Source organism: Trachemys scripta, chromosome 1, assembly GCF_013100865.1.
Source record: "Trachemys scripta elegans isolate TJP31775 chromosome 1, CAS_Tse_1.0, whole genome shotgun sequence".
Taxonomy (NCBI): domain Eukaryota; kingdom Metazoa; phylum Chordata; order Testudines; family Emydidae; genus Trachemys; species Trachemys scripta.
This window is the reverse complement of record NC_048298.1, coordinates 288,991,250-289,016,321: the sequence shown is the minus strand read 5'-3', so window position 1 is coordinate 289,016,321 and position 25,072 is coordinate 288,991,250. Positions and strand designations below refer to the sequence as shown.

Genomic DNA, 25,072 nt, shown 5'->3' with positions numbered 1-25,072 from the left:
CACAGGTTTCTTGCTCCAACTAGGGTGACCAGATAGCACGTGTAAAAAATCAGGACGGGGTGGGAGGTAATAGGTGCCAATATAAGAAAAAGCCCCCCAAATCAGGACTGTCCCTATAAAATCAGGACATCTGGTCACTCTAACTCCAACCCTTGTAACCCTGGGGTTGGTTAACACAAGCTCCTCGGCTGATTGTTTGCTCTGGGACCAACCGGGGAGGACAGGGGTTTTGGGCACACCCAGCATGAAGGGCTTTAGCGGTCTCAGCCCTGGGGACTCCTGGCTGGCAGGTTACCAGTGGGAGGGCAGCCCGACTGGGACAGGGACTGAGCCTGGAGCCTGAGCTGTTTCACAGCCCCTGGGGCTGGAGGCAGCACTGAGTCACTTGCGGGCCTGACCCATCCCCACAGCTCGCAAGGGTGTCAACAGCCACTGCTCCCCGCGGTCACTGGGGCGCTTTCCATTGGCTTCAATGAGCCTCAGGTCAGGCTCCAGTGAAGCCATCGGGCCTGGGGCGAGGCTCTTCCCAAGAGCCCCCGTCTCGCTGCCGCTGGCCAGTCAATCCCAGCCGGGCGGGCTCCTGCCCTTGCTGGTTCCCCTCGCTAGAGGGCAGCGCTGCGCTCGGAGGCACCGCGAGAGTCCAGAGACCACAGAGTTCCCAGCTGGGACCGCCGTGTCAGGAGAGGCGGAGCCGAGGCCTTTTCTACCCCCCCCCCCCAGCGCTCTATGGTAGCAGCGGCGCGCGTGCGTGCGCGGTGAGTGGGAAGCCGACAAGGTTCGGTCATGGCGGCGTCCATGATTTGCAGCCGGGTGTCGGCCGGGCTGAGGAACAACGGCTGCCGGGCGTCGTTCGGTGCCGCCGCCAAGGTGACCCCCGCGGCCCGGGCGCGCGGGGCGGGGACTTGGCTGGGGTGAGGGCTCCGGCTCCGGCTCGGGGTCACTCGCTGTGACATTCCGCCCCCGGGCCCGCCAGCCCCGGGGGGCGCAGAAGCGCCTGGCGGGGGAGGCCGAGGGGCTGTTAACGTGACGGGTTTCTCAGGGTCCGGTTCGGGTCAGTAGGAGGCGGGAGCAGCTGGGCCGCGGCGTGTCCCGGGGCGGCAGAGATCGGCCCTTCGGTTGTCCGGGGCCGGGAGCACCCAAGTGCGTGTGTCGGGCTGGACGGCGGTGGGGGAGGGGGTGTTGACATCTGTCCCTTGGCCGTTCCCACCGCGCCGTGACTGCTGGCTTCTGTCTGCCCCCATCGCTGTGGCAATGGAAAGTCAAGTCCCGCCCCGCCCCCTTAGCCGTGTAGTAACACGGGCTACCTGAGGTCCTGCGGGCTGGTTGCTTTAGTAGGTACCAATGGTCTCCTCCCGCCCCCCGGGTGCTGGATCACATGAACGTTTGTTTTCAGCCCATTCTCCTTGCTTCCGCTAACATAACTACAGGGAATTTAATACAAACCAAAACGGGCCAGTGAGACAAACAGATTCGATGTGTCTGCGCCTCTCCCAGCCACAAATGGAGGAAGGCTGGCGCTGCCATATTACACTGCAGAGTCTTTGAGGGGCATTGCTGGTCAGTTTGAGAAACAGCAGCTGCTGTAACAAACACCTTTCATTTGAACAGGAAGCAAAGTAAATAGTGTACAGTTTGATCAGCGTACAGTTTGCAGTAGTGATCCTCCTGATATTTAAATAGGCTTTGCTCTCTTTTGTCAAGCTTGAATTTCCCAGTCAAACTCTTGTTTGCTTATTTTAGGGCATTTGAAATTATGACCAGGGTCCCAGTGGGGACCTGCTATGGTCATTCAATTAGGGTGAACTGCCAAGAATGGGGCAGATAAACCCCCACAATTTGATGGATAGTCCAATACTTAGATTCACCAAACCAGCATAAAACAGCTTCTTTATTACCTTACTGGTTACTCAGAAGTCCAAACAATACAGTTCCCTTAAAGTGATCCAGCCTCAGGCCTCCATCCAGGTACCCACATCAAAAATGATGAATATTTTTGTAAATCTTATTTCATTATATAAAATAAAGGGTTCTACCAATCCCAAAGGATCACACACATTACCTCCCAGGTTAATGAATGTTTCAGATCTTACCCAAATACACGCTACAGCCAATTCTTATTAACTAAACTAAAATTTATTAGAAAACAAAAGAGAGGGAGTATGGTTAAAAGATCAGTATACATACAGACATGAGTTCAATCCATTGAGGTTCAGATTCATAGCAGAGATGGTGAGCTTTGAAGTTGCAAAGAGTTCCTTTAGAAATTAGTTCATAGCTCATAGTCCAATGTCCAAATATCATATTCAGCGCATACCAGCATAACTGGGACCTTAGTCTTGTGACTCAAACTTCCCCTGTTGAAGTGTAAGCAGATCTGAGATGACAGAGTCAGGACCAAGAATCCTTTATACAATTTCATGTCTCTTGACAAGTTGGAATTCCTCGGGGAACAAAAGGTAATTAGGATAACTTTGAAGGAGGTCCATCACTGGTACTTAGCTATGTGTATTAACATAAGGCCATTTGCTTGTTCCTCCACCATTCACAGTACATTTCAAAGAGAGATGAATAAGGAGATATCCCACGTTTACAATTCACTTACGTGATAGGATGTTCTTTTGACCTCTGAATTATCAGAATACAGCATAGACAGGGACTGTTGATTACATTGTGTTTTTGTGTATGAGTAGGGTGGACAAACATTATTTACATATGTATCTCCCCATATGTCTTCTGTAGGTTATTTATTTTGAAGGATGCTTAACCCTTTCTAACCATGCGTCACAGAAATATAAAAAGAATTCCCTCAAATCCCAGGATTTAAAAATCAGTGTCCAGTTAAAAATCAATGTATTTATATGTCTCTCTTGCTAATAACACCTTCACCTAAACTAAGAGAATCTTAAAAATTAAACATTGCTTGTACTTCAGTCAGCTTGAATAGTGAAATACCTTTGGTTCCAGTCTTGCAAATATGTATATAAATTAAACCCGTTAACTTCACTAGGACAAATTATGTGCAAAAAAGTTAAGCAATGTGCTCTTCTACACTTTAATTTAGAAAACAAAAATGCCTTTTTCTAATATTGTTGGAAATCATTCTCTTTTGTGTTAAACACAGATTCTTAGTTTATGCTACCTAGTAGCGTGTTCTTTAAAATTTGGTAAAACTACTGCATTGTGTCCAGTAATAGCTTTTCATAGTCTAGTTCACATTGCATTGTTGTCAGGGTTGTGTAGTAAGATCAGAATTCTACCCTTATTTGCTCCATTCGCCCTCTTGTTTCTGGCTAGTGTCTATCCAGAAACTCCTGGAGCACTCACTGTGTGTCAGTTTCCATGAAGAAGTGACTGTGTTGATAGTGGAAGGTTCTGGTTTCAGTCTCGAGCATATTTTCTCTCTACTTGACTTAAATATTTTTGATACTGGCTTGCCTTCTATGCAACCCTCTGATTAATTGCTGGCACTTGACATCAAGTATTGATAATGTCTAATAGAGAAAGTTAAATCTGGATTTTTTTCTGCTTTTACAACAGTCTGGAGACCAAGATAGCAATGCTAAGTCCTGTCAACAGTCACTTTGCTAGATTGGTCAAACTCTGTACAACCCATTCATTTAATTACTGAAACTGGTGTACAATGCCCCTTTTTAGCCACTGCTTATGCCTCTTAATTTATATATCTGTTATGTAGAAAAGTGTTTTAAAGATAAATAGTTTAGTTTTTACCATACATTTTGCCGTCTGTATCTAATTCTGTCAGTCTTTACACTTTTTATGTAAAATGCTAAGTGTTAAACTGAGCGCACTGGATTTTGTTTTAAGAAAACTGTAAGTGACTCTTACACTTCCGTGTTAAATTTCCTAGTGCTATGGCATTTATCATTGTGCAGCCTTATTGTACCAGAATGTACCATCTCACATAAATCCATTCTTCAAATTCCATAGTTCTTGTGTGTTTAACATGGAATTTGTGGTTAAATAGAGGGTACCCTGTTTGAAAAACAATCACTTTCTTTAATTTTCTTAGGTACTTGCTGGAGGTCCAGGACTATTCAATAGCCATGGGTTTCAGGTGCAACAGCAGCAACAAAGGAGCCTGTCACTGCATGAATACCTGAGCATGGAACTGTTGCAAGAAGCTGGTATTTCTGTTCCACATGGACTAGTTGCAAAGACACCAGAAGAAGCTTACAAAATTGCAAAAGAAATAGGTATAATATTAAAGAGAACATATATAGTTTAGACATGGAATTTCTGATACAAGATGTAACTACTTTTGTTTCTTGCTTTCCTAGTAAGACATTTTTTAGTTCTACATATCCTCTCTTAAGGAGAGCTTCCTCCCCCCAGAAAAAACTTGCTTGAATATTATTTTGTAGCTGAAATCTTGTTTTATTCATTGAAGCTTTCTAAAGCCTGAGATTCTACAATGCAACAATGGAAACAGTGATGTCAGCCAGGTGGCCTAGTGATAGAGAGATGCGTTGCTGGATCAAATCATGTGCCTGAGACTCACATGGGGATGATCTTAGTCCTTATTTATGGAAAGGGGGGCTCAGTGGCACTCCTATTTCTTGACCTCGACTCTGTGGGAAGGCTCTTCACACAGTTTAACATACATGGCTGGAATGGATTAGGGTGGGGTGGGTAACGAGGGAATATGTTTGTCCGTCATTTTCCCTTGGGCACTTCATAATTTCTCTGAGAGACCTAATGCGTCATAACTTCCCCTCTAGATAGAGTTGGGGGCAAAAGCCACTGCAGATGAAAATGGCCATTACATGGATAGTCCAGGCCTCTCATTGATCATGAGGGCATTACTAGGTTTGCATGCAACACTTTTGCGATGGGAGCAAGGGCAAAAACGTGTCCTTCCAACAGGACAATGTGTTCCTTGAGTTCTTCTCAGTTTTCCTTGCAAAAGTCCCCTTCAGCTGCTTTTGTTGTAGAAGGGGCCTCTGTATGTAGTGTTGTAGTGGAGAGTGTGCTGAATTCCCAGGGTTTGAAGAGAACCAATTTGTTTGAACTCCACAGCTTGGTTACTTTTCTGTTTGCAACCTTTCTCATGGTACGGTATGGTCACTCATTATGTGAGAATAGTCAAATGTTAAGCTGTTTCTAGGCTACGGGGTGTCAAACTATGCCAATACATTGTTCTAAAGTTAATTTTCTGTAGGCTTGCTCTTTCTGAGTTGACTTGACTTTCGTGTCACATTGACTTGCCAGTTTAATCTACCCATGTCTCTTGTTAAATGTGTGTGTGTGTGTACATATTTATTTATTTATTTTATTTATTTCTGATTTGATTTTGATCTCCCTTCTGTATTGTTTCAGCAATGACTCTTTATAAATTTGCATGAAATAAGCTCTCTAATTTGAAAGATCATCTTGTAGACTTGCATCAGTCAGGGTTTCATGCAGAGAAGGATTTGCTGTTTCCATTACCATATGTAGGAGGCCTAGATATATCTTCAACTTGTTGCAGCAGAGATGGTTCCTCAATCTATATTTCTATGACAAAGATAATTGCTTGTGTCCGGACGCTGATCTCTGCTGTGGTGCTTAGGTTTATTGCAGGCAATAAGATCTACAAAGAACTTGTTTTTTCAGAGCAAGTGGTGCTGTGTTAAGATGTATGAAGGTTTTGAAAGTCGTCCCAGTCATCGTCCATCCTCTTCTCCCTCCCCCGCGCGCTGTAGGTCTGATATACTAGGCTAGGTCTATACTACCCGCCTGAATCGGCGGGTAGAAATCGACCTCTCGGGGATAGATTTATCGATCCCCGAATCGGCGCTCTTACGCCACCAGTGGAGGTGGTAGTAAGCGCCGCCGACAGAAAGCCGCAGAAGTCGATTTTGTCGCCGTCCTCACAACGGGGTAAGTCGGCTGCGATACGTCTAATTCAGCTACGCTATTCACGTAGCTGAATTTGCATATCTTAAATCGACTCCCCCCTGTAGTGTAGATGTACCCCTAGAAATTCAGGTCTTGTCTATCCTGTTTTTTCCTGAGACTGACCGGAGAACTAGCAGGAAGATGACAAACGTCAAGTAAACTAACACTGAGCCAGAGGTTAGGGGTCTATTACAGGCGTGGGTGAGTAAGATTCTCTTAACACTAATGTGCAGGAGGTCAGACTAGATGATCATGGTGGTCTTTTCTGACTTTAAAGTCTATGAAAAGAAACCCCCACTGTAAATACCTGTTATAACTCAAAGTCCTGCAAAACAGTTGGAAGAGAAATTTTGTTTAAAAATGCGGTGCCCCCAAGTAAGAGAGCTCACCTGTATGATCAGATTCCAAGTACAGATCTCTCACTTTTGCACTAAAGGGCTAATCTCTGTGTGGACCAGTCACTACTGGTGATGTGAAACTTTGCCGGTGGTTATACAACTTCTTTCTATATAGCAGTAGAACATTGGTGGTCAGAATTTCTTGGTTATGTTTCTGGCTCTGGGAGAGGTGTGTGATCTAGTAGTTATAGCAGTGATTACAAGTACATAGTTCTGAAACCTTCTGTCTAAAACAGTGTGAATGAGACTTGAGTCTTTCATAGTAGAGACCTGGGTTTAGTTCTTCCAGAAGTGACTTTGTTCAGCCTCTCAGAGATGAGAATGATGTTTGCATCCCTCCGCAGGTAAGGATGTGAGGCTGTGCTCAATAGCAAGGATTGTGAAATACACAGAAATATAAACAGAAGTCATTGTAGAAGAAGGGAGCTTAGAACTCATACACCTTTCTTTTAGCCAAAAAGCAGACTGGGGGGGAAAGAGTCTCTTTTCTCATCTATAGACTTTTGCTCAGCTTGGTGCTATGGAACAGGAAGGCATAATTGCCCAAAATGCAAATGTGCTGCAAAATCTAGGATGCTTGAGGTATAATTAAACTAATACTGAATGTGTCACTTTTTACGCAGCTCAGGATTGGGCTTCTCTTACTGCTATAATAAATTGCAAATTTTATGTCTAACTTGCTGTCCATTATCACTCAAGAATTTCATCATTACCACTTCTCTCAGTGGGTTATCTGAATTACTTCCTCAGATGTATTAGACCTCCCCCCCTCACCCCCCCGCGGTGAAGTCACATGTTTTCTGCCCACACCTCAGATCTCAAAAGTCCTAGTCTATGTTACAAATACAACAGTCAGAGAACCTGTTTACAGCCTTGTTTCTACCTGGGTTAAGGGATAAGTGTTCTATAACCAGATTCATTCCCATGGCTTGAGGCTTATTGTAGATAAGCCTTTTGTATTTCCCTCTTGACATGTTCACACTGCCTTTCAGTGCTATAACTTTCATATTTCATTAACATGCTGCCTATACCTCTTTTAGAACACCCCTGAAAATCTTAAGACTGGGCCTAACATGGATCCCTCTGCACCCACTAGGTTACTTTTCCTTCTTCTTCTTCCATCAACCTGATCATTCCCTTATCACAACACTGTTTATTTTTTCTATGTTCACCTGTCTGCTGCTGCACATAGATCTCCCACAAGATCTGACTCCAAACAGTCCAGCTGACCTTGTATTAACGTGTTTGCTTTCCTTAAACTGACAGACAGGCTAATTGAATTCTGTGAAGGAGCTGAAGATAGGACATAATCTTTAAGTAGCCTCTATGGGAATCAAGCAGACAAACATCAGCTTACGACAAGAGTGGTGGTGGTAGTAGTAGAATTTTGGGGAATTTAGCCCTTTTAAATTGACAGTACTTGAGAAACTCTTTAGTACATCTGATAAATGTGATCATTACAATAAGATTTTTTTTGCCACTTCACAGAATTCAATGAGTCTATTGCTCACTTGTGTAATTGGATTGTTACGGAAGGGTTGTTACGGAAGAGGAAATAGAAAGGATTGTTACGGAAGAGGAAATAGTTTAGTTAAGAGTTGGGAAAATATTTTATTGATTCTGTTACCAGCAGTTTTACTATGTTCAGACTTTTTTAAGGTTATACAGTATTTCACTTTCCCACTTACAACTATTGCCCAAACAAACGTGGTGTCTTTTGTCAGTTGACAGGTAACCTGATCCAATATTGTGATTAGCAACATCTATGTAATATAAACTGTTTTCCAGCTTCATGTACCTTGAGCATGAAGCTGCATACCCTTGTTTTGTATCCTGTGTAATTTTTCAAAGGAAGGATGAAGAGTCATTATTTATATTATTGTAGCACCTAGAAGCCTTAGTCAGGAACCAGGACATCATTGTGCTCAGGGCTATGCATATGGTATGTTGCAATCAGAGCAGATTTCTGAACTGCAGGTTAGGAAGGATGTATAAACACACTTTCCAAATCTTATGGTGTGTTAGAGAAAATTTAATTTAAAAAATGAGTTCTCATTTAAAGTAACTTTTAAGATCTCCCTGTGTATTGGGAGTCAGATTTTCTTACCATTTACTAGAGATAGCAGTAAGACTTTACTTCTGTTAACAATGCAGAACCAACTCATGTATGAAGTACAAGCTGAATTCTAATTTGGTTCATATATGTACAAAATTAAGTTTGATTTGCAGGACCAATCCCCTCCCCCGCCCCCATTCACTCCCTCACCCCTAAGCCAGTGCAATCCCAGTAAAGACAATGGGGTTGCCCAGGCTTATTTTAGGGCAGAACTTGGCCTGCGGGGTCTGTTACTAGCATTGTTTCGAACAGAAAAGAACTCAGCTTGAATTCAGAAAAAAAATCTCTTCACTTTCAAACTAACCTAACCTGATACAGAATCATTGAGGCAATATGTGAAACATCTCCACTAAAAAACATTCTCCAGTAATTTTTGTCTTTCTAGAAATTCCCTCATTCCTCCTAAATAAGCAAATAAATTAATGTTCCAAGACACAAAGACAGGGCTGATCCCTGTCTGAAATTTTTCCCCAATTAATAAACTGTGGCTATTCATATATAACAATACTGGCACCTCATAGATTTTGATGTTCTGAACAGATGCTACATCTAAGTATAATTAACTTTCAAGCAGCCACTCTTTTCATCAGTGTTCATTGTACCAACTGTCTGAACAAATTCTGATCTTAAGTCCATTGTATTTAAGTACCTTTTTAATTTTGATAAAATCCTAGAGAGATTCTTGGACAGAAATGTTATAACTACTAATGAAAGTGTCTGTTCGCTTTGAAATTTGTAGGTTGCACATGTAGCTTTCCTGTTCTTCAGTACTTGTTTAAATGGAAAGGTATACGAGTATGAGGTAGGGTGTAAACCACTGTAGTTTTATAGATATTATTCCAGTCTGAGTGTTTTTTTCCATATTAACATATGTCACTTTGGAAATAGCATAAGATGAATGGGAGGGACCCCAAAGTAAGTGTGTTTTTGTTTTGTATGTTTGTCCACATGGGGAGTTTCACTGCTATAACTACAACGGTTTTAACTATATCTGTATAACTAGAAAAAAATTCCCATGTAGACAAGCACTAAGAGAACTACCACTTGAGGCATAACATTTTAGTAGTAAAAGTAGATGCTCACTTTATATTTAAAGGGGAAAGTATCACTTTTTTTATATTTTAGTGCTTGGAGGCCCCTATCAAGGCCTTGTTCTAGGTGTTGTATATACCCGTAATAAATAGGCCCAGAACTGCCCCAGAAAATTCATAATCTTAGCATCTGATGGGAGACAACAGATGGCTGCAGCAAATAAGTGGAGAGTGGAATAGGACAAAGTAGTAATAAAATTAGAATTTAATATAAAGAGTGGCTGTATCAAATGATTTCTTGATATTGCACTGACATTTCCTGTTCACTGTAATATGAGCTACAAGTTGACAATTTCCTTGGGTGGAGGTGCAATACTTTAGCATATGTACGGTTGCACTCCTTATTGTGTAGATGCTAACTTTTGTTCTTTATCGGTCACATTATCATACATCCAAGTCTTGCAGAGCACTTATCCCTGGGACTATGCTCCCTAAAACACCTCACATCATTCCGGTGCCCGAACTAACAGCCAGCATCTGGCTCACTTGTGGCCCTTCTGGCTGAAATCTATTTTGCCACAAACTTGAAAATCACTTGGAACACTGAAGCTAGTAGGCTTGAGTGGTGGTTCTGACATTGTTTCTTCAAAAGTTTGGTGTTATGGAGTTTACCTGCTTTAGAGTCCAAAAATGTAATGGAACTAAGGGCTTGGCTACATTTGCGAGTTACAGCGCAATAAAGGAGCCCCGGGCGCACTAGCTCCCTACCCGTCCACACTGGTAAGGCACGTAGAGCGCTCCTGGTACTCCACCTCGGCGAGAGGAATAACGTTTGCTGCCCTTGGCTACAGCGCCCTGGCGTCAGTGTGAACAAGGTGTTGCGTTACTGTGCTCTGATCGGCCTCCGGAAATGTCCCATAATCCCCTTAAGTCAAATAGCCACTCTTGTCATTGTTTTGAACTCGCCTAGGAATGCGACTTTGAAAGCTCAGTTTCTGACAGCTGGCTCCAAGACACAACAACCATTACTGTGGAATGCTGAGGGGGGCTAAGGGAGGTCTGCTGCTGTCTGAACTTACAAGACAGTATGCTGACATGCTCTCAGCCTCCCAAAAACCCACTCTCTCCCCCCCACATACACACAACACACTCCCTTTCACAGTCCACTCCACCCCACCCCTCCCATTTTAAAAGCATGTTGCAATCACTTGCATGCTGGGATAGCGGCCCATAATGCACCACTCCCAATGCCGCTGCTAATGTGGCCACGCCAGTGCGCTTGAAGCTGTCAGTGTGGACAGATTGCAGCGCTTTCCCTACTGCACTAAATGAAGGCTGGTTTAACTCAAAGCGCTTTACATCTGCAAGTGTAGACATGCCCTATGACAGGGTCGGCAACCTTTCAGAAGTGGTGTGCCGAGTCTTCATTTATTCACTCTAATTTAAGGTTTCGCGTGCCAGTAATACATTTTAACCTTTTTAGAAGGTCTCTTTCTATAAGTCTATAATATATAACTAAACTATTGTTGTATGTAAAGTAAATAAGGTTTCAAAATGTTTAAGAAGCTTAATTTAAAATTATATTAAAATGCAGAGTCCCCCGGACTGGTGGCCAGGACCCAGGCAGTGTGAGTGCCACTAAAAACCAGCTTGCGTGCCGCAGGTTGCCTACCCCTGCCCTATGATATGGACAGCCAGCATTGAGGCGTCTAGCTCCCTGTTTCCTAGTCTTGTGTGTGTTGAGATAGATAGCTACTGAGCATGTAAATCATGTTCCCTTGCCATTTGCTTTGTAGTACTCTCCAGCAGGATTTTGTTGTGGCATCTTATTCTACCCCAATTAAAGAGGCAGCAGTAATGCACTTGCTTTCTTAAACTGAGCCAAAGGTTAAGTGAACCTGTCTTTGTTTTTATTTTATTGAATTCTTTACTACCGTTTTTTGCCCGTTTGGGTTGGAGTGTGAGGAGGAGATGCCCAAAACCCCTGTTCTAATAGCACTGGGTATCTAACTGAATTTAATGATATGCAGTTTTGTAGAATCTCTTAACAATCGCTACATCTGTTCCATTTAATAGCAGGTACACATATAAAATTATCAAACAAATCAAGACATTTTTACACAATAATTTGTGCAACACCTTTAATCAAGCATATAAGCTCATTCACAGTACTTTTCAAAGAATAACTATTGAAGCACTGTGCATTAGATTTTTTTATCTGATAAATCAGTGTACAAGGTCCTGTCCATAAAACATTTTATAAATCTAGCTCAGTGATAATTTGAGGATTTTTTTGATATTAGCCAACATTTTTTAAAGTCTTGAAGAAGCTGTGGTGTGCTAACCCATTGACTGGATCACCAAGATGCAATCCTCCACACTAACTTCTTGTCTTGCAATTAAAATACAGACTCAATTCTTGAATAATCAGGATATTTGGAGGTTATACCAAAGCTTTCATGCTGTTTAAAAGGCCTGCCTAGTCTAAGTTTATTATGGAATCAAAAGTAATGTCTTCTCTTGAAAAGACAATCTCTTCCCCTAAAGAGAATTTGCAAGTACATGAAGTACAGAAATGAAAAGAAATGGAGCCAGAAAGTCAAGTTACTGGGGCTGTAAAGTATTAAAACACTGTGACATTCCCCAGGGTACATTCTGGACTATTGAACAGCAATGCCCCCTTAAGTCTCTAGCCTGGGATGCCTCTTACGCTGACTTGCTGCCAGAACAGCCACACCTGGCCTGTTCATTGACAGCCTCCAGCATGTAACTTGCTCCCAGCTACACAGTATTGAGTGCTACAAGCCTAGCCAAACATAAATTACTTGCACGGCGACACCTGCATATACCCAGTCCCAGCCTTGTGCCCCAGAAATGCGCGTCTTGCACTGCTCTGTATTCTTCTGGACAGTGTAAGCTCATGTCATTCCAACACTGGGTAATGATTTTGCACCAGCCTTGTCATCCTAAGTAGAGGTTCCCAAACACAATGGTTTAAATAAAACAAGTTTTTCATGTAGAGAAAAATAGATTTTTAAGGATTAATAGTGATAAAATATAAAAGAATTGGTTACAAAAGAAATAAGAGAAACACAAGCTACTACCTACATGAACTTAAAAGCCAAATATCTCTCTTGCCATGAGCTGTAACAGTTCACAGGCTGGATTTTCTTTCAGCCAGGGACCGGTCCCCCAGTTCAATGTGCTTTAGTATTTGTTGATGCCCTGAGCAGAGGGATGGGAGGAAGAAAGGGGTGATGGGCAGGTCACTCTCTTCTTTTTATAGCCTTCTCCTCTCTTTGAGGATTATCCCTCCCCTGCACTGGGTTGTAGACAAACAGTTATCTGTGTGCATGAGATTCAAACTGTCTCTGGGATGAAATGTAAATTTCTTGTTTATACCTTCTCCACTGCTGGTGGATGGCCAGTTAAGTATAGTAGGCCAGTTAAGGGCCAGGTAATGGCCCTTTAGCACCTTGCTAGTGTGCCTTTGTCTCTGAGGGCTTGTCTACACTACCAAGTTTTGTTGACAAAACTTATGTCGACAGCGAAAAGTCGACAAAACAAATCGCCAAAGGGTGTTCACACTTGCTCCTTCTGTCAACAGATCATGTCCACATTGGGGACACCATCTACAGGGTGAGCAATGCATCATGGGTATGTATCCCACAGTGCAGCGTTGTGGGAAGGAAGAGCTGGTCGCTGCGCATCTTGGGATTCTCTCCCAGTTCTCCCACAGCCCCCTTTGCTGCGGAGAGCAGCATCACAAGTAGCTCTGTGAGCTCTCTGTGCTGAAGAATGGCAAAGCAGCACAGCAGTTTGTCCCCCTCCTCCTGCAGCAGCAGTCTGCCTGCTGCTGTGTCCCTAGTGCAGGGCAGATCCAATTATTTGCTCTTTGTTTGTTCCTCAAACAGAGCAGCACACAGATACTCCCCGCAGCTTTGAAAGAAGAGGAGTGCAGGGCAGCAGAGATCAAAACACTGAGCAGAGGGATCAGGGCAAGCATTGTGGGATACTGGCGGAAGCCAGTTCTGTGGACAAAACAATTAGCAGTGTCTACACTGGCTTTGCTGACAATAAAGGGAGGGGAAAAGACAAAAGTCTCTCCTGGGGTGGAAGTTTTTTGTTGCCAAAACTCTGTGTTCTCCGTGACAAAAATCCCACTGTAGTGTGTGTGTGTGCGCGCGCTCTTGCTGTTTTGTTGCCAAAAGGCAGTTTTTGGTGACAAAACTTGCCAGTGTAAACAAGCCCTCAAAAAATAATTTGTGTGTGTTACCCAGATCTGCAACATATTTCAGTAACAATCACATAGCAAAATCTCATCATTTTACATGCAGTGATCTTTGCATATGTTTCAACAAGATAATATTCAGCAGATTAAATTTTCAAATGATCACTCACAAGGCATACTTTGTACAAAATATATCATACCCTGTACCCCATGTTCACCACTTTTATATGGTTATCACAAATACATAGGTCAGAGGAACAGGTTCTTTTCAACAGTATTTCTAAATAGAGAACTGGAGTGTGCTAGTTTTGGCCCCCGGGGGGAAATGAGTGCTGAAGGTCTACAGCGGACATGCAGTTGAAGCCAAGCTGAAGAAAGAAGGCTAGAATATCTATTTTTTTAATCTATTTCCTTTTCAATAGCAGACTTTTCAAATCTTGATCACAGCTATCTTTTTGGGTCCTTCAGGAGACTCACGAGAAATTTGAATAGAGATGTAGACATACAGGAAATGGAATTCATCATAGCCAAACTCATTTTTCCCCCTGAGATGCTTCTAGACGGTGCAGGGGAGGGATAGCTCAGTGGTTTGAGCATTGGCCTGCTAAACCCAGGGTTGTGAGTTCAATCCTTGAGGGGGCCACTTAGGGAACTGGGGTAAAAATCTGTCTGGGAATTGGTCCTGCTTTGAGCAGGGGGTTGGACTAGATGACCTCCTGAGGTCCCTTCCAACCCTGATATTCTATGATTCTATGACCTGATTAGCCTATAGTTTAATGAAGCAAATAAAAGGAAACACACTTACTAGATAGTATATTCAGATAAGATCTCCTTTAATGTTTCTTGCCTATTCTTAGATGAACAGAAAATGCTGAAGCTTATAATTCTATTCTCATACTTTGGATTCCTTGTTGCTTCTTGTAGTCCAGTAGGTTGGTTGTTTAAGTGAATTAGGATATTTCATCTTTCATGGCAAGAGAAGGTAGAGCTAAACTCTGCTGTATATTTCTCATTCTGTGTAATAGTTAAGAGTTTCACATCATTACTGAATCCCTTGAATTGCTTTGAAAATCTCCTCTGGTCTGATGAATTTTGAAATGGCTCGTTATACTTAAGGAGAGGACAGAGAGGTTATGTGTACCATGTCTCAATTTATATATGTATTATAACTGCACTGTCTACAGTTTTCTTTACTTTTTAATGAAAAATAAACTCAGATTCTTCACTACTTATTCTCTGCTCATTTGTTGGAAATTTATTGAATCCAAGGCTGTCAGCTTTCCAGAGTCTAATCCTACTCAAGGGGGGGAGACTTAAATAAAACCCAACAACAATAACAAAAATCCAAAACTACAAAACCTGCTTTAGTAAAGAATCCCCTTTCTCTTTAGTCAGCATTTCAGAAGGGCAAATACTGCTGGTGCTCTCCACAGCTGCCCACAACACTGTTGCTTGAGTTTGAACAGTTCATTTTCTGCTTATACCTGTAAAGTGGAACATACAAACACCCCTGTGTCCATTTCGTGTTCTCCAAACCTGTCCCTTTCAACTTCTTAAGGGAGGACAAAAAGATTGTTTGCGTGTTTCTAGCTGAAGCTGCTCCTTCTACTTTCTCTGGCTGGCACCAGGCTCTGCTGTGGTAGGATATTGACTTTTGTTCTAGTAGGTATGATGATGGCTAGAAAAAGAGGCGTTAAAATAGAATTCTAGATATTCAGGATTTGTCTGCTTATAGGCAGAAAATCTTTGAGTAAACTTAGCCTAATTTCTCTAAGCCACTAATAAATATTGGTGTCAATCAAAAACAATGCCTGAAAACATCTATAGCAGGGGTGGCAAAATTGTGGCTCGTATGGCTTTACCATTAAAGTGCAGCTCACGGAGACCCCAAGGTTCCCCTCCATTCTTCACCTACCAGACTGCTGGGGGGAGCTCAGGACCTCTGCCTTGCAGCAGGGTGATAGGGCAGAGGCTTCTGCCTTGCGGGAAGGGGGGTGTCTTGGGGTTTCAGCCCTGCAGGGCAGGGAGTGTCATGGGGCTTCAGCCCCACCTGACGCAGGATCCAGGCTGAAGCCCCCAGCCCTGTCAGGTGCACCCTGGCTCTTGAACTTCTGAAGATTGTTATATGTGGCTTGGAGGGTCAGTAAGTTTGGCCATCCCTGATCTATAGAGAGGCACCTACTGCTTTGCAGATTTAGCCCAGGACTGGAAGTCCAGAAAACTGGATTCTCTTCCCAACATTGCCACTGAGTTGCCCTGTGATGTTAGACAAATTATCCTCTCTTCTGGTTCCTGAGTATCTGATGAAGAGCTTTGATGTATAGCAGTATTCCTCTACTGTCATCAAAATACCAAATATACATCTTTGTGAAAATCTTCATAGTGAAATGAGTATAACTTCTGAACTTCATAGAATCCACTTGGGTGGGGAAGGATGTCCTTTTTTTTTTTTTTTTTTTTTTTTTTTGTCCTGCCTTTGTACCTGTTTCTACTTTTCTTTTACCCATGTTACATATTAACTTTTTTGGGTCAGTTCTCCATTAATGTATTCGTTGAAACAGATTGTTTTGTATGTTGTAGAGTTTGAGTACTAGGTCCAGAGGCGGATTAAGAGTTTGTGGGGCCCTGGGCCAGAGCAAGTGGGGGCCCCTCCTTCCCTGTCTGCCTGCAGTCCCCTGGCAGGAGTGCCAGGCAGGCAGAGCAGGGCAAGCCCCTGCTCCTGCTCCCTGGCACAAGCGCCAGGCGGGGTGCCCATTTTTCTGTGGGCCCCCCAATTGGCTGGGGTTCCTGGAGACGGGTCCCATTGGCCCAGTAGCTAATTGGCCACTGGATAGGTCTGTTTTGTTTGCAGAGCAGAGTGTATAGCAATATCATTGGCCAATGAACACTAATCTTGTTTATATCTGGTGGTTGGTTACCTTATGCTTGACGCTAAACATAAGGCTTGTACAACTAAACAAAGTCAGAATAGTCTCCTGGAAGGGTAACATGAATAATAAAGAGTCCAAGTATTTCTTTTATGACTTCTATGAAAATATTAGTCTAATCCAGTGATTTTCAAACTGTGGGTTGGGACCCCAAAATGGGTTGTGACCCCGTTTTAATGGGATCGCCGGAGCTGGTGTTAGACTTGTTGGGGCCTGGGGCCGAAGCCTGAGCCCCACTACCCCGGGCTGAAGCTGAAGCCCGAGCCCCACCGCCAGGGCTTTGGCCCTGGGCGGCGAGGCTCAAGCTTCGGCCCTGGGCGGCGAGGCTCAGATTACAGGTCCCCCCACCTGAGGCTAAAGCCCTTGGGCTTTAGCTCCCCCCAGTGGTAGAGGGACTCGGACAGGCTCAGGCTTCGGTCCCCTCTCCTGAGGTCGTGTAGTAATTTTTGTTGTCAGAAGGGGGTCACAGCAATGAAGTTTGAGAACCCCTGGTCTAATCTACATGACATCCAGTATTCAGTAGATCTAAAAATGGAATAGGATTGTGAAGATAATTCTCTTGGATGTAAAGGTCATAGTAAATCTACACGTACTCACATCTTAACTCACAAACTGTCTTCAAATATTTTATACCAAAGAGATTGATAGTGACAGAAAATTTAAAGAGAGCTGCTTACAGCTTTTTTTTTTTTTTTTAAGTGTTGGATTGGCTACTAATACTTTTTCACTGCATAGTTAACTCAGATTATAACTAGAGTATTGCCCCTAACTTGAGTCCTGTCCATATACCGTGCACAAACTCAACTTGATTATGACTATTAACTCAAGGTGGCTGGCCTGTAGGATATAGGATAAAGCTCAGGTTAGCACAACTCTACAGCTGTCATGGCCAGTGTATGATAGCAGGCTAGTTCAATTTGAGTGCTGCTAGTCCTCCACTGCCTTTCCAAAATTTCCCCCATCACCACTCGGTGTTCCCAGAAAGCATAGACCAGTTCTCCCACTATTCACTGGGGAAAAAATTCATAGATGAGCTTAGCTTATGGCAGCACAAAGAATCATGGGACATGTCCTCAGAAGGCCAGGTTTATATTACAAGGTTCTGTTGGCTTAGCTGTGTCGGCGAGGGGTGTGAGGGAGGGAAAAACCACACACCGTAGCCGACATAGCTATGCCAGCAAAAGCCCCTGTGGAGACACGCTTTTGTCAGCATAGCTTGTGTCATTTGGGAGATGGTGTTACTATGCCAGCAGAAAAACTCGTTCTGTCTGTATACATTGCATCTATACTGGGGGTGTTTGCCAGTGTAACTATACTAGCAAAGCATTTATAGTGTAGATAAGACCTTTTATGGCATCTCTGGGAGTTGGGTAGAAATGGCTTAAAGTATCTTCCCAAAGGTTATGGCTGAGTCTACACTAGGAATGCTATACTTTGTATACTGTATTAGCAAAATGCACCAAGTATGGATGCAGTTTATACTGGCAAAGCTGTACTTTTATAGCTTTTCCTAATGTGTCCATCCTCTGAACAAAAGCTAGAATTGTAAATGTACGGTTTTGCCAGTACAGTTTTGCCAGTGTAACTGCAGCTATACCGATGGCTTCTTCTGGTAGAAGTATGTCAGTCAAGGGTCACCTCTCTTTGCACCCCTGACTGATATACCATGGCCTACAGAAGTCTGTAGTGTAGACATTTGATTTAGTCTGAATTAAGAAACTTGACAGCCTAAAAGTTATACTACTCGTTCTCATGTTTTTCTCACAAAAACTGGTAGATTCATTTAGGCTCTGACTTCTGCCAAGCATTCCAGCATGTGCTTAAGCGGTCTGCTGGATTGGGGCCTTAGTTGATAGCTTCCAAATGAGTAGCGTTTATGCAAACTTGAGAAAGTATCTCAGTTGTATACTAACAGGCAAGATAGCGCATAGGGTGGATGCATGCGGCTATTCATTCTTGCACAAAGAAGAAAATACTAGCTAATGATGGCTTGAAAAGTTGTGTTGACATTTAATGATGTAAATAGTACTGAGATCTGAGAGAATGTTAATCAATTAGATTATGTATATGAATGATTGAATAATGACTAATTAAATCAAAAATCAGGTTGTACATTTTATAAGTACAGACTTAAATTCCAAAATCCAGCATTCTTTCTTGAGCTGGAGCTTTCCTAGATTTGTTGGTATGTCAGCCTGATTTATTTTTTTGTCAAGAGAAAACATTGAGTAATGTAAGTGAGAGTTCTGCCATCTTAATCTCAATAATCTGTGCTCTATCTTGTGGGAGGGAAATAATCTGAAAATAGCCTTGGGTATGCTACTGACTAATTTAGGAGTCATGATTGACAAATTCTGGCATATGTATTTTTTTTTTTTTTTTTTTAATTCTAGGTTCAAAGGACCTTGTGGTAAAAGCTCAGGTTTTAGCTGGTGGTAGAGGAAAAGGAACCTTTGAAGGTGGCCTCAAAGGCGGAGTGAAAATAGTTTTTTCGTAAGTTGTATTTCTAAATTATCAGGTAAATTGAAAATATCTTCAATCCATTTATATGGCTTGGAATTTTAATTTGATTAAAATGCCTTGTGAACTATGAAGACATAAACTAGGTAAGAACATATTTTTACTGTAGACTAATATACAAAACTTAAATTAATTCATTCTACTCTCTTTACTCCAGCATTTCTCTTGTCACATTCTAAGCTTCTCTTATTCTAGTCCAGAAGAAGCAAAAGAGATTTCCTCCAAAATGATTGGAAAGAAGTTGTTTACCAAGCAGACAGGAGAAAAGGGCAGGATATGCAATCAAGTATTTATCTGTGAGCGCAGATATCCCAGGAGAGAATACTATTTTGCAATAACTATGGAAAGGTCATTTCAAGTGAGTAACTATAGAAATAGTGCTCTTAAAATTAATTTGTTATATTTGTAATTGAAAGAATATTACTGCTGTTCTTCACATGGGTCACATTTATATTTGAAACTGATTTATAGAGTTGTATGTGAACTTAACCTTCTGTTTAAAAAGCATGCAATCCAAGGTCATGCTACCAAACACTTCAACTACCAAAGCAATTTGCTGTGGCACAGTGCAATTAAATGAATGCTACATAACTGGATATCTGTAGTACTGACATTTCTGAACTGCAGAGTTGATAATTGCAGTTGGATAGAGAAATGATCTAATTTCTGTTTCCTTGACCACACTTAATTTTAAGTGCTGGGGATTAATTTTAAACATGCCGCCACATCTGTCAAAGAGGTGCAGAGCAAGAAGATGACCAAGATTTTAAAAAATGGGTGTCCAAAGTCAAGTGTCTGTGTCCATTTAGACATGTAGGTGACTTGACTTTTAAACTGCCGATAACTGGAGGAATTATATTAACATATCTCCCCCTCCTAGAGAAGTTACATACAATCCAAAAATAGTATGTAAATCAGTGGTTTCCAACCTTTTTATGCACAAGATCACTTTTTGAATTTAAGATCAACCCAGCCTCTATGCCACCAACTTCATTTCCTCCCTCCCTCCATCACTTGCTCTCCTCCACCCTCACTCACTTTCATGGGGTTGGGGTGCGGGAGGGGGTGCAGGCTCTGGGCTGGGGCCCAGGGGTTCGGAGTGTGGGAGGGGGCTCCGGGCTGACCCTGGGGCAGGGGGTTAGGGTGCAGGAGGTGGTGAGGGGTCCAAGCTCTGGGAGGGAATTTGGGTGCAGGCCCAGGACTGGGGCAGGGGCTGGGGTGTGGGAGGGGGTGTGGGGTCTGGGAGGCTGTTTGGGTACAGGAGGGGGCTCTGCGCTGGGGCAGAGGATGGGGTGCGGGACGGGGTGAGAGATGCAGGCTCTGACTGGGAGGCGTTTACCACAGGTGACTCCCGGTCGGCGGCACAGCGGGGCTAAGGCAGGCTCCCTGCCTGCCCTGGCCCCACGCTGCTCCCGGAAGTGGCTGGCATGTCTCTGTGGCCCCTCCGTGAGCTGCCACTGCCCCTGCAGCACCCATTGGCTGGGAACTATGGCCAATGGGAGCTGCGAGGGTGGTGCTTGCGGGCATGGGCAGCGCACGGAGACCTGCTGCCCTCCTCCCCAGGCTGCAGTTCCCAGCCAATGGGAGCTATGGAGTCCATGCTGGGGGGCAAGGGCATTGGCAGCTCACAGAGGGGGCAGGGGCAGTGGCAGCGTGCGGCGTCGCCTCTCCCCCTCCACCCAGGGCTGCAGAGACATACCAGCTGCTTCCAGGAGGGGCATGAGGCCAGGGCAGTCAGGGAGCTGTCTTGGACTCACTGTGCCGCCAGACTTTTAGCGACCAGAGATCGCGATCTACCGGTTGGTGACCACTGATATAAATGTTAGCATTTTTAATACAATGGACACCCGCAAGCCCACAAGCTTAGTTCAGTAAATTTTAACTTAATATGATGTTTGTACAGGTTATTGCATGTTTGTCTCGCCTTCCTCCCTCTTCTTTACTATACAATGGATGTTTAGGCTGTTCCTGTTTAATTCAGATCTGAACACTTAGTAGCCTTCCTTGAAGTCATCTGTGTGACTCTGGTTGTATAGGTGCCCAATTTTTAATTTTATAGAGGAAATGTGTGCAGCAGATTTTCTTTGAGCTAGTTGATTTGTCTATTAAGTACGTCACATTTCATGAAATAAATTTTATAAGTTACCTGATATTTGAACAAAATTAATAAATCATCATGGCTTCACTCCAGGAAAGAAGATGCCTTCTGGTCTCTAGAGGACTGAATAAAATTTACAAGCACTATAGATATGGGATGAGCATTAAACTTAAAATTACACTAGCCCAATGAGGGTGACATGTAATTCTGTGGTGGTGATCCATTGCAGCATTTATAAGAAGTTATTTACTCTAGTGTCTAGCAAAGCTCCTTATTTTTTATCTTAAGGATACTGATGCCTCCTGGAGATGTCAGTGGTGTGTGCGCTTAGGGTTGCAGCTGAGTCCTGCACAAACTGTGGGACTGTTCAGTTGGTGGTGGTGGTGTGTGCACCAGAACTGTCTTCTCCCCAGGTTACGCCTTTCTGCTAGGCTTATTTCTGTTGTGAGTACAAAGTACAACTACATCATTAAAGCTCAGACCTGGAGCAGATGGCCTCCACCAGCTTCCTTGGTTGGTGCAATAATGCTAGAAAGCCCGCAGAGAGGATGGTTCAGTAAATTCTGTAAATCACTCTCACTTACGTTATAAGAACTTTTTTGGAAACTATATCTGCTCTCTGATTTAGAACTTGTACGCAAATCAGGCATAGTCGGTGAACTGGTAAATGTTTAACTTGTATTCTATCTACTCCTTTTCCCCCTGCCCTTCTGCTTAGGTTAAGGGGCCTCTTCCTTTTCATAGGAAACTGTCCAACATTTCAATCTTAAACATCTAAAAATCTCTAAGCTGCTTTATCATGACATCCAGAGCTGTCTAATTTCTATACAAGAGTGACAAGGGGGTGGCTAAAAATGTTTACCACATTTATGCCACAAGGTGGCATTAAAATACAACAAATAGCTATATTTTATCCTCTAAAAATTTCACATTGTTCAAACAAGGATGTTTATCATGCAAGTTTCAGCCATGATAAGTTTATCCAAAGTAGATGGCCTTTTTCATGTTTGACTTGTAAAACAAAACTGTGTTGACAGGGTTGCATTGGTAATTACACCTCTACCCCGATATAATGCGACGCGATATAACACAAATTCTGATATAACATGGTAAAGCAGCGCTCCGCGGGGGGGGGCAGGTCTGCACATTCTGGCGGATAAAAGCAAGTTCAATATAACATGGTTTCACCTATAATGCAGTAAGATTTTTTTGGCTCCCGAGGACAGCGTTATATCTAGGTAGAGGTGTAGTTTATTGCTTATAAATTTGGGGACTCTTCTCTTTTGGATAAGAATTCTCCTAGTGATGGGTGATTATCAGCACCCAATTAACACTATACATATTTTCCTAGACTTGTAAGAGTTTTTTAAAAAAACCCAAATATGAGGATTCTGTGGTGTATATCGTGCATTCTGATAGTATCAAACCTTGCTTCAAAAAATAAAACCCTTGCGGGCAGAAGCAGCTGAAGGAGTGAAATGTACTTGTCATGTCTTAAGCAAAACTAATACTTTTAGGCGCTAATGATACTGAGTTGTAATTATGCCTGAAAGTTTTCAAAAGCACTTGTAGCTCTCCTTGCAGCTGCATTCATTATGTAGTTGTCAAAATATTAAGAAATGGTTCTAGAACCTTTCTTTTGGAAGAAGAGCATCCAACATGATTTTTTTTTTTTTTTAATAAAAAGAAACCAGTCCAATGCAGCAACAACCATGCTCTCTACAACTGTAATTGAAGTTTCACTTGTGAAGTATGTTTTTTAAACCCTACTTAGGTGCTTATTGGAAGTACTGACTTAATAGTCTAGCTCTCATTATAGTCTCTCATTATGCATGCAACAAGTACTACACGTGTAGTGACAGTGAATGTTGGTTGACTCATATGAGCAAACATGCCTCAACCCTGAACTTGATGGATCATTTCCAGGGTCATAGGATTGTTCAGTCTCCATGCCCATTGAGTTTTTGGTGCCTCTGTTGGGATTAATTGTGAAAGTGGCTTTTTTGACACATTTTATGCACCGTGAAACGGTATTGACACCACTTAACTCATGTCACTGAACAGTCAAGCACTGTGAGACAAGTTTTCAGAGGTGGTTATAGTTATCAAGGCTTATTATCCATGGTGAATAGAAATAGAGTGCAACAACTATTGCAAATGGCTGTGCAGACCCAGATTTACCTTCAGAGGCTGGAGTGTGGTAAACTATGAAGAAAATGAAGGTTGTTCTCTGTTCACTGACAGCGTAATCAGAAGTGATACACAGGGTGTGATGTACCATTTCATAATTGCCTTTTTCTGTCCTAACTTTAAGCCAGTATGGTATTTCTTCCCATAGTATAAATATGATGATAACCTAGGAAAAGCTTCCTTTTGATATAAGAGTTTAGAGTTGGAAAACTTCTTTGGTGATCGTATATCATAAAAGTGTTGTATAAGTATCTTGAATGAAAAGATAGCAACAGTAAGAGAATAAAAGACAACTTTAATGGATTGCCAAAAGCCAAGAATCTCATACTGAGAACAAGAGGTTCTTTGAAATATTTGTGGAAAGAATTAACGTAGTGAATGATACAAATCTTACATTGAAATTTTCTCTTTCTTTAGGGTCCTGTACTTATAGGCAGCTCTCATGGTGGTGTTAACATTGAAGATGTTGCTGCAGAGACTCCTGATGCGATAATTAAGGAACCCATTGATATTGTGGAAGGCATCAAAAAGGAACAAGCTGTCAGGGTACTAAAGAGTACATTTCCACACAATCATAGTTAGAGGGAGTTTTGCTTTTGTAAATATACTTAGTAAATTTTATACAGCCTTTTGGCTGACTAAAGAAAACTGACACTTCCAAACATTATTAGTAAATTATTACTAGATATTTTAATGTAGTGTTTAGTTTGCAATAAAGAATATAAATCTAGCTCCAGATGTGGGTACTTAGGCCAGTGTATAGCCTGGGAGCCTTAATTTCACTGTCCCATGTAGGATAAATGCGATTGACTGTTTTAAAAAAAACAAAAGCCAGGAGCCACTCCCTGCAGGGTAGGTAAAGTTCTGTAGCTAGAGGCTAGACTTGTTTAGCTGTGTTAAAATAATATATAAAAGTAATATTTAATAATAATTAATCATACTTATATATTTAACATATAATACATTTATATATTAAATATAAGTAATATATAATAATTTATAAAAGATTTAAATGCCTAATGTTATAAACTGATTACCAGAATACTTTGTTTTTTACTTTCAGTTGGCCCAGAAAATGGGATTTCCCCCTAACCTGGTGGATGAAGCAGCAGATAATATGATCAAGATATATAATCTCTTTATGAAATATGATGCTACCATGGTAGAAATAAACCCTATGGTAGAAGATGCATCAGGAGTTGGTAGAGTACCTTCTTTATAGAATTTTTTAGATGGGCAGTTTGAATCTGCACAGAACATGTCTGTTTTAGGGGTTCTGCTAAAGTTTCTCCAACTATATACAGTAAGAGGATTTAGCATTAACATGGTATGTTGAAAAATGTAGTGAAAACTGACTGTGGCACCTAAACATCTGCAAGCATATTCAGCAGGGCTGTGGAGCGATGAAAAAGCTTAATCGTGATTAAACAATAATAGAATACCATTTATTTAAATATTTTGGGATGTTTTCTACATTTTCAAATATATTGATTTCAGTTACAACACAGAATACAAAGTGTACACTGCTCACTTCATATTTATTTTTGATTACAAGTATTTGCACTGTAAAAAAAAAAAAGAAAAGAAATTGTATTTTTCAGTTCACCTGATACAAGTATTATAGTGTACTTTCTTTATCATGAAAATTGAACTTACAAATGTA

The 25,072-nt window shown here is 42.1% G+C and overlaps 1 protein-coding gene across 1 annotated transcript in view; it reads left to right on the top strand.

Annotated features, from left to right (window-relative positions):
* Positions 1-711: 711 nt before the first annotated feature.
* Positions 712-25,072, top strand: part of SUCLA2 (succinate-CoA ligase ADP-forming subunit beta) — a gene marked incomplete in the record, with an annotated part of 52,392 nt that continues 28,031 nt past the window's right edge. Inside the window, 6 exon segments of the mRNA XM_034758493.1 lie at positions 712-867; positions 4,031-4,214; positions 18,995-19,094; positions 19,317-19,479; positions 23,827-23,955; positions 24,473-24,611. Coding sequence (XP_034614384.1) covers positions 784-867; positions 4,031-4,214; positions 18,995-19,094; positions 19,317-19,479; positions 23,827-23,955; positions 24,473-24,611 — 799 coding nt within the window.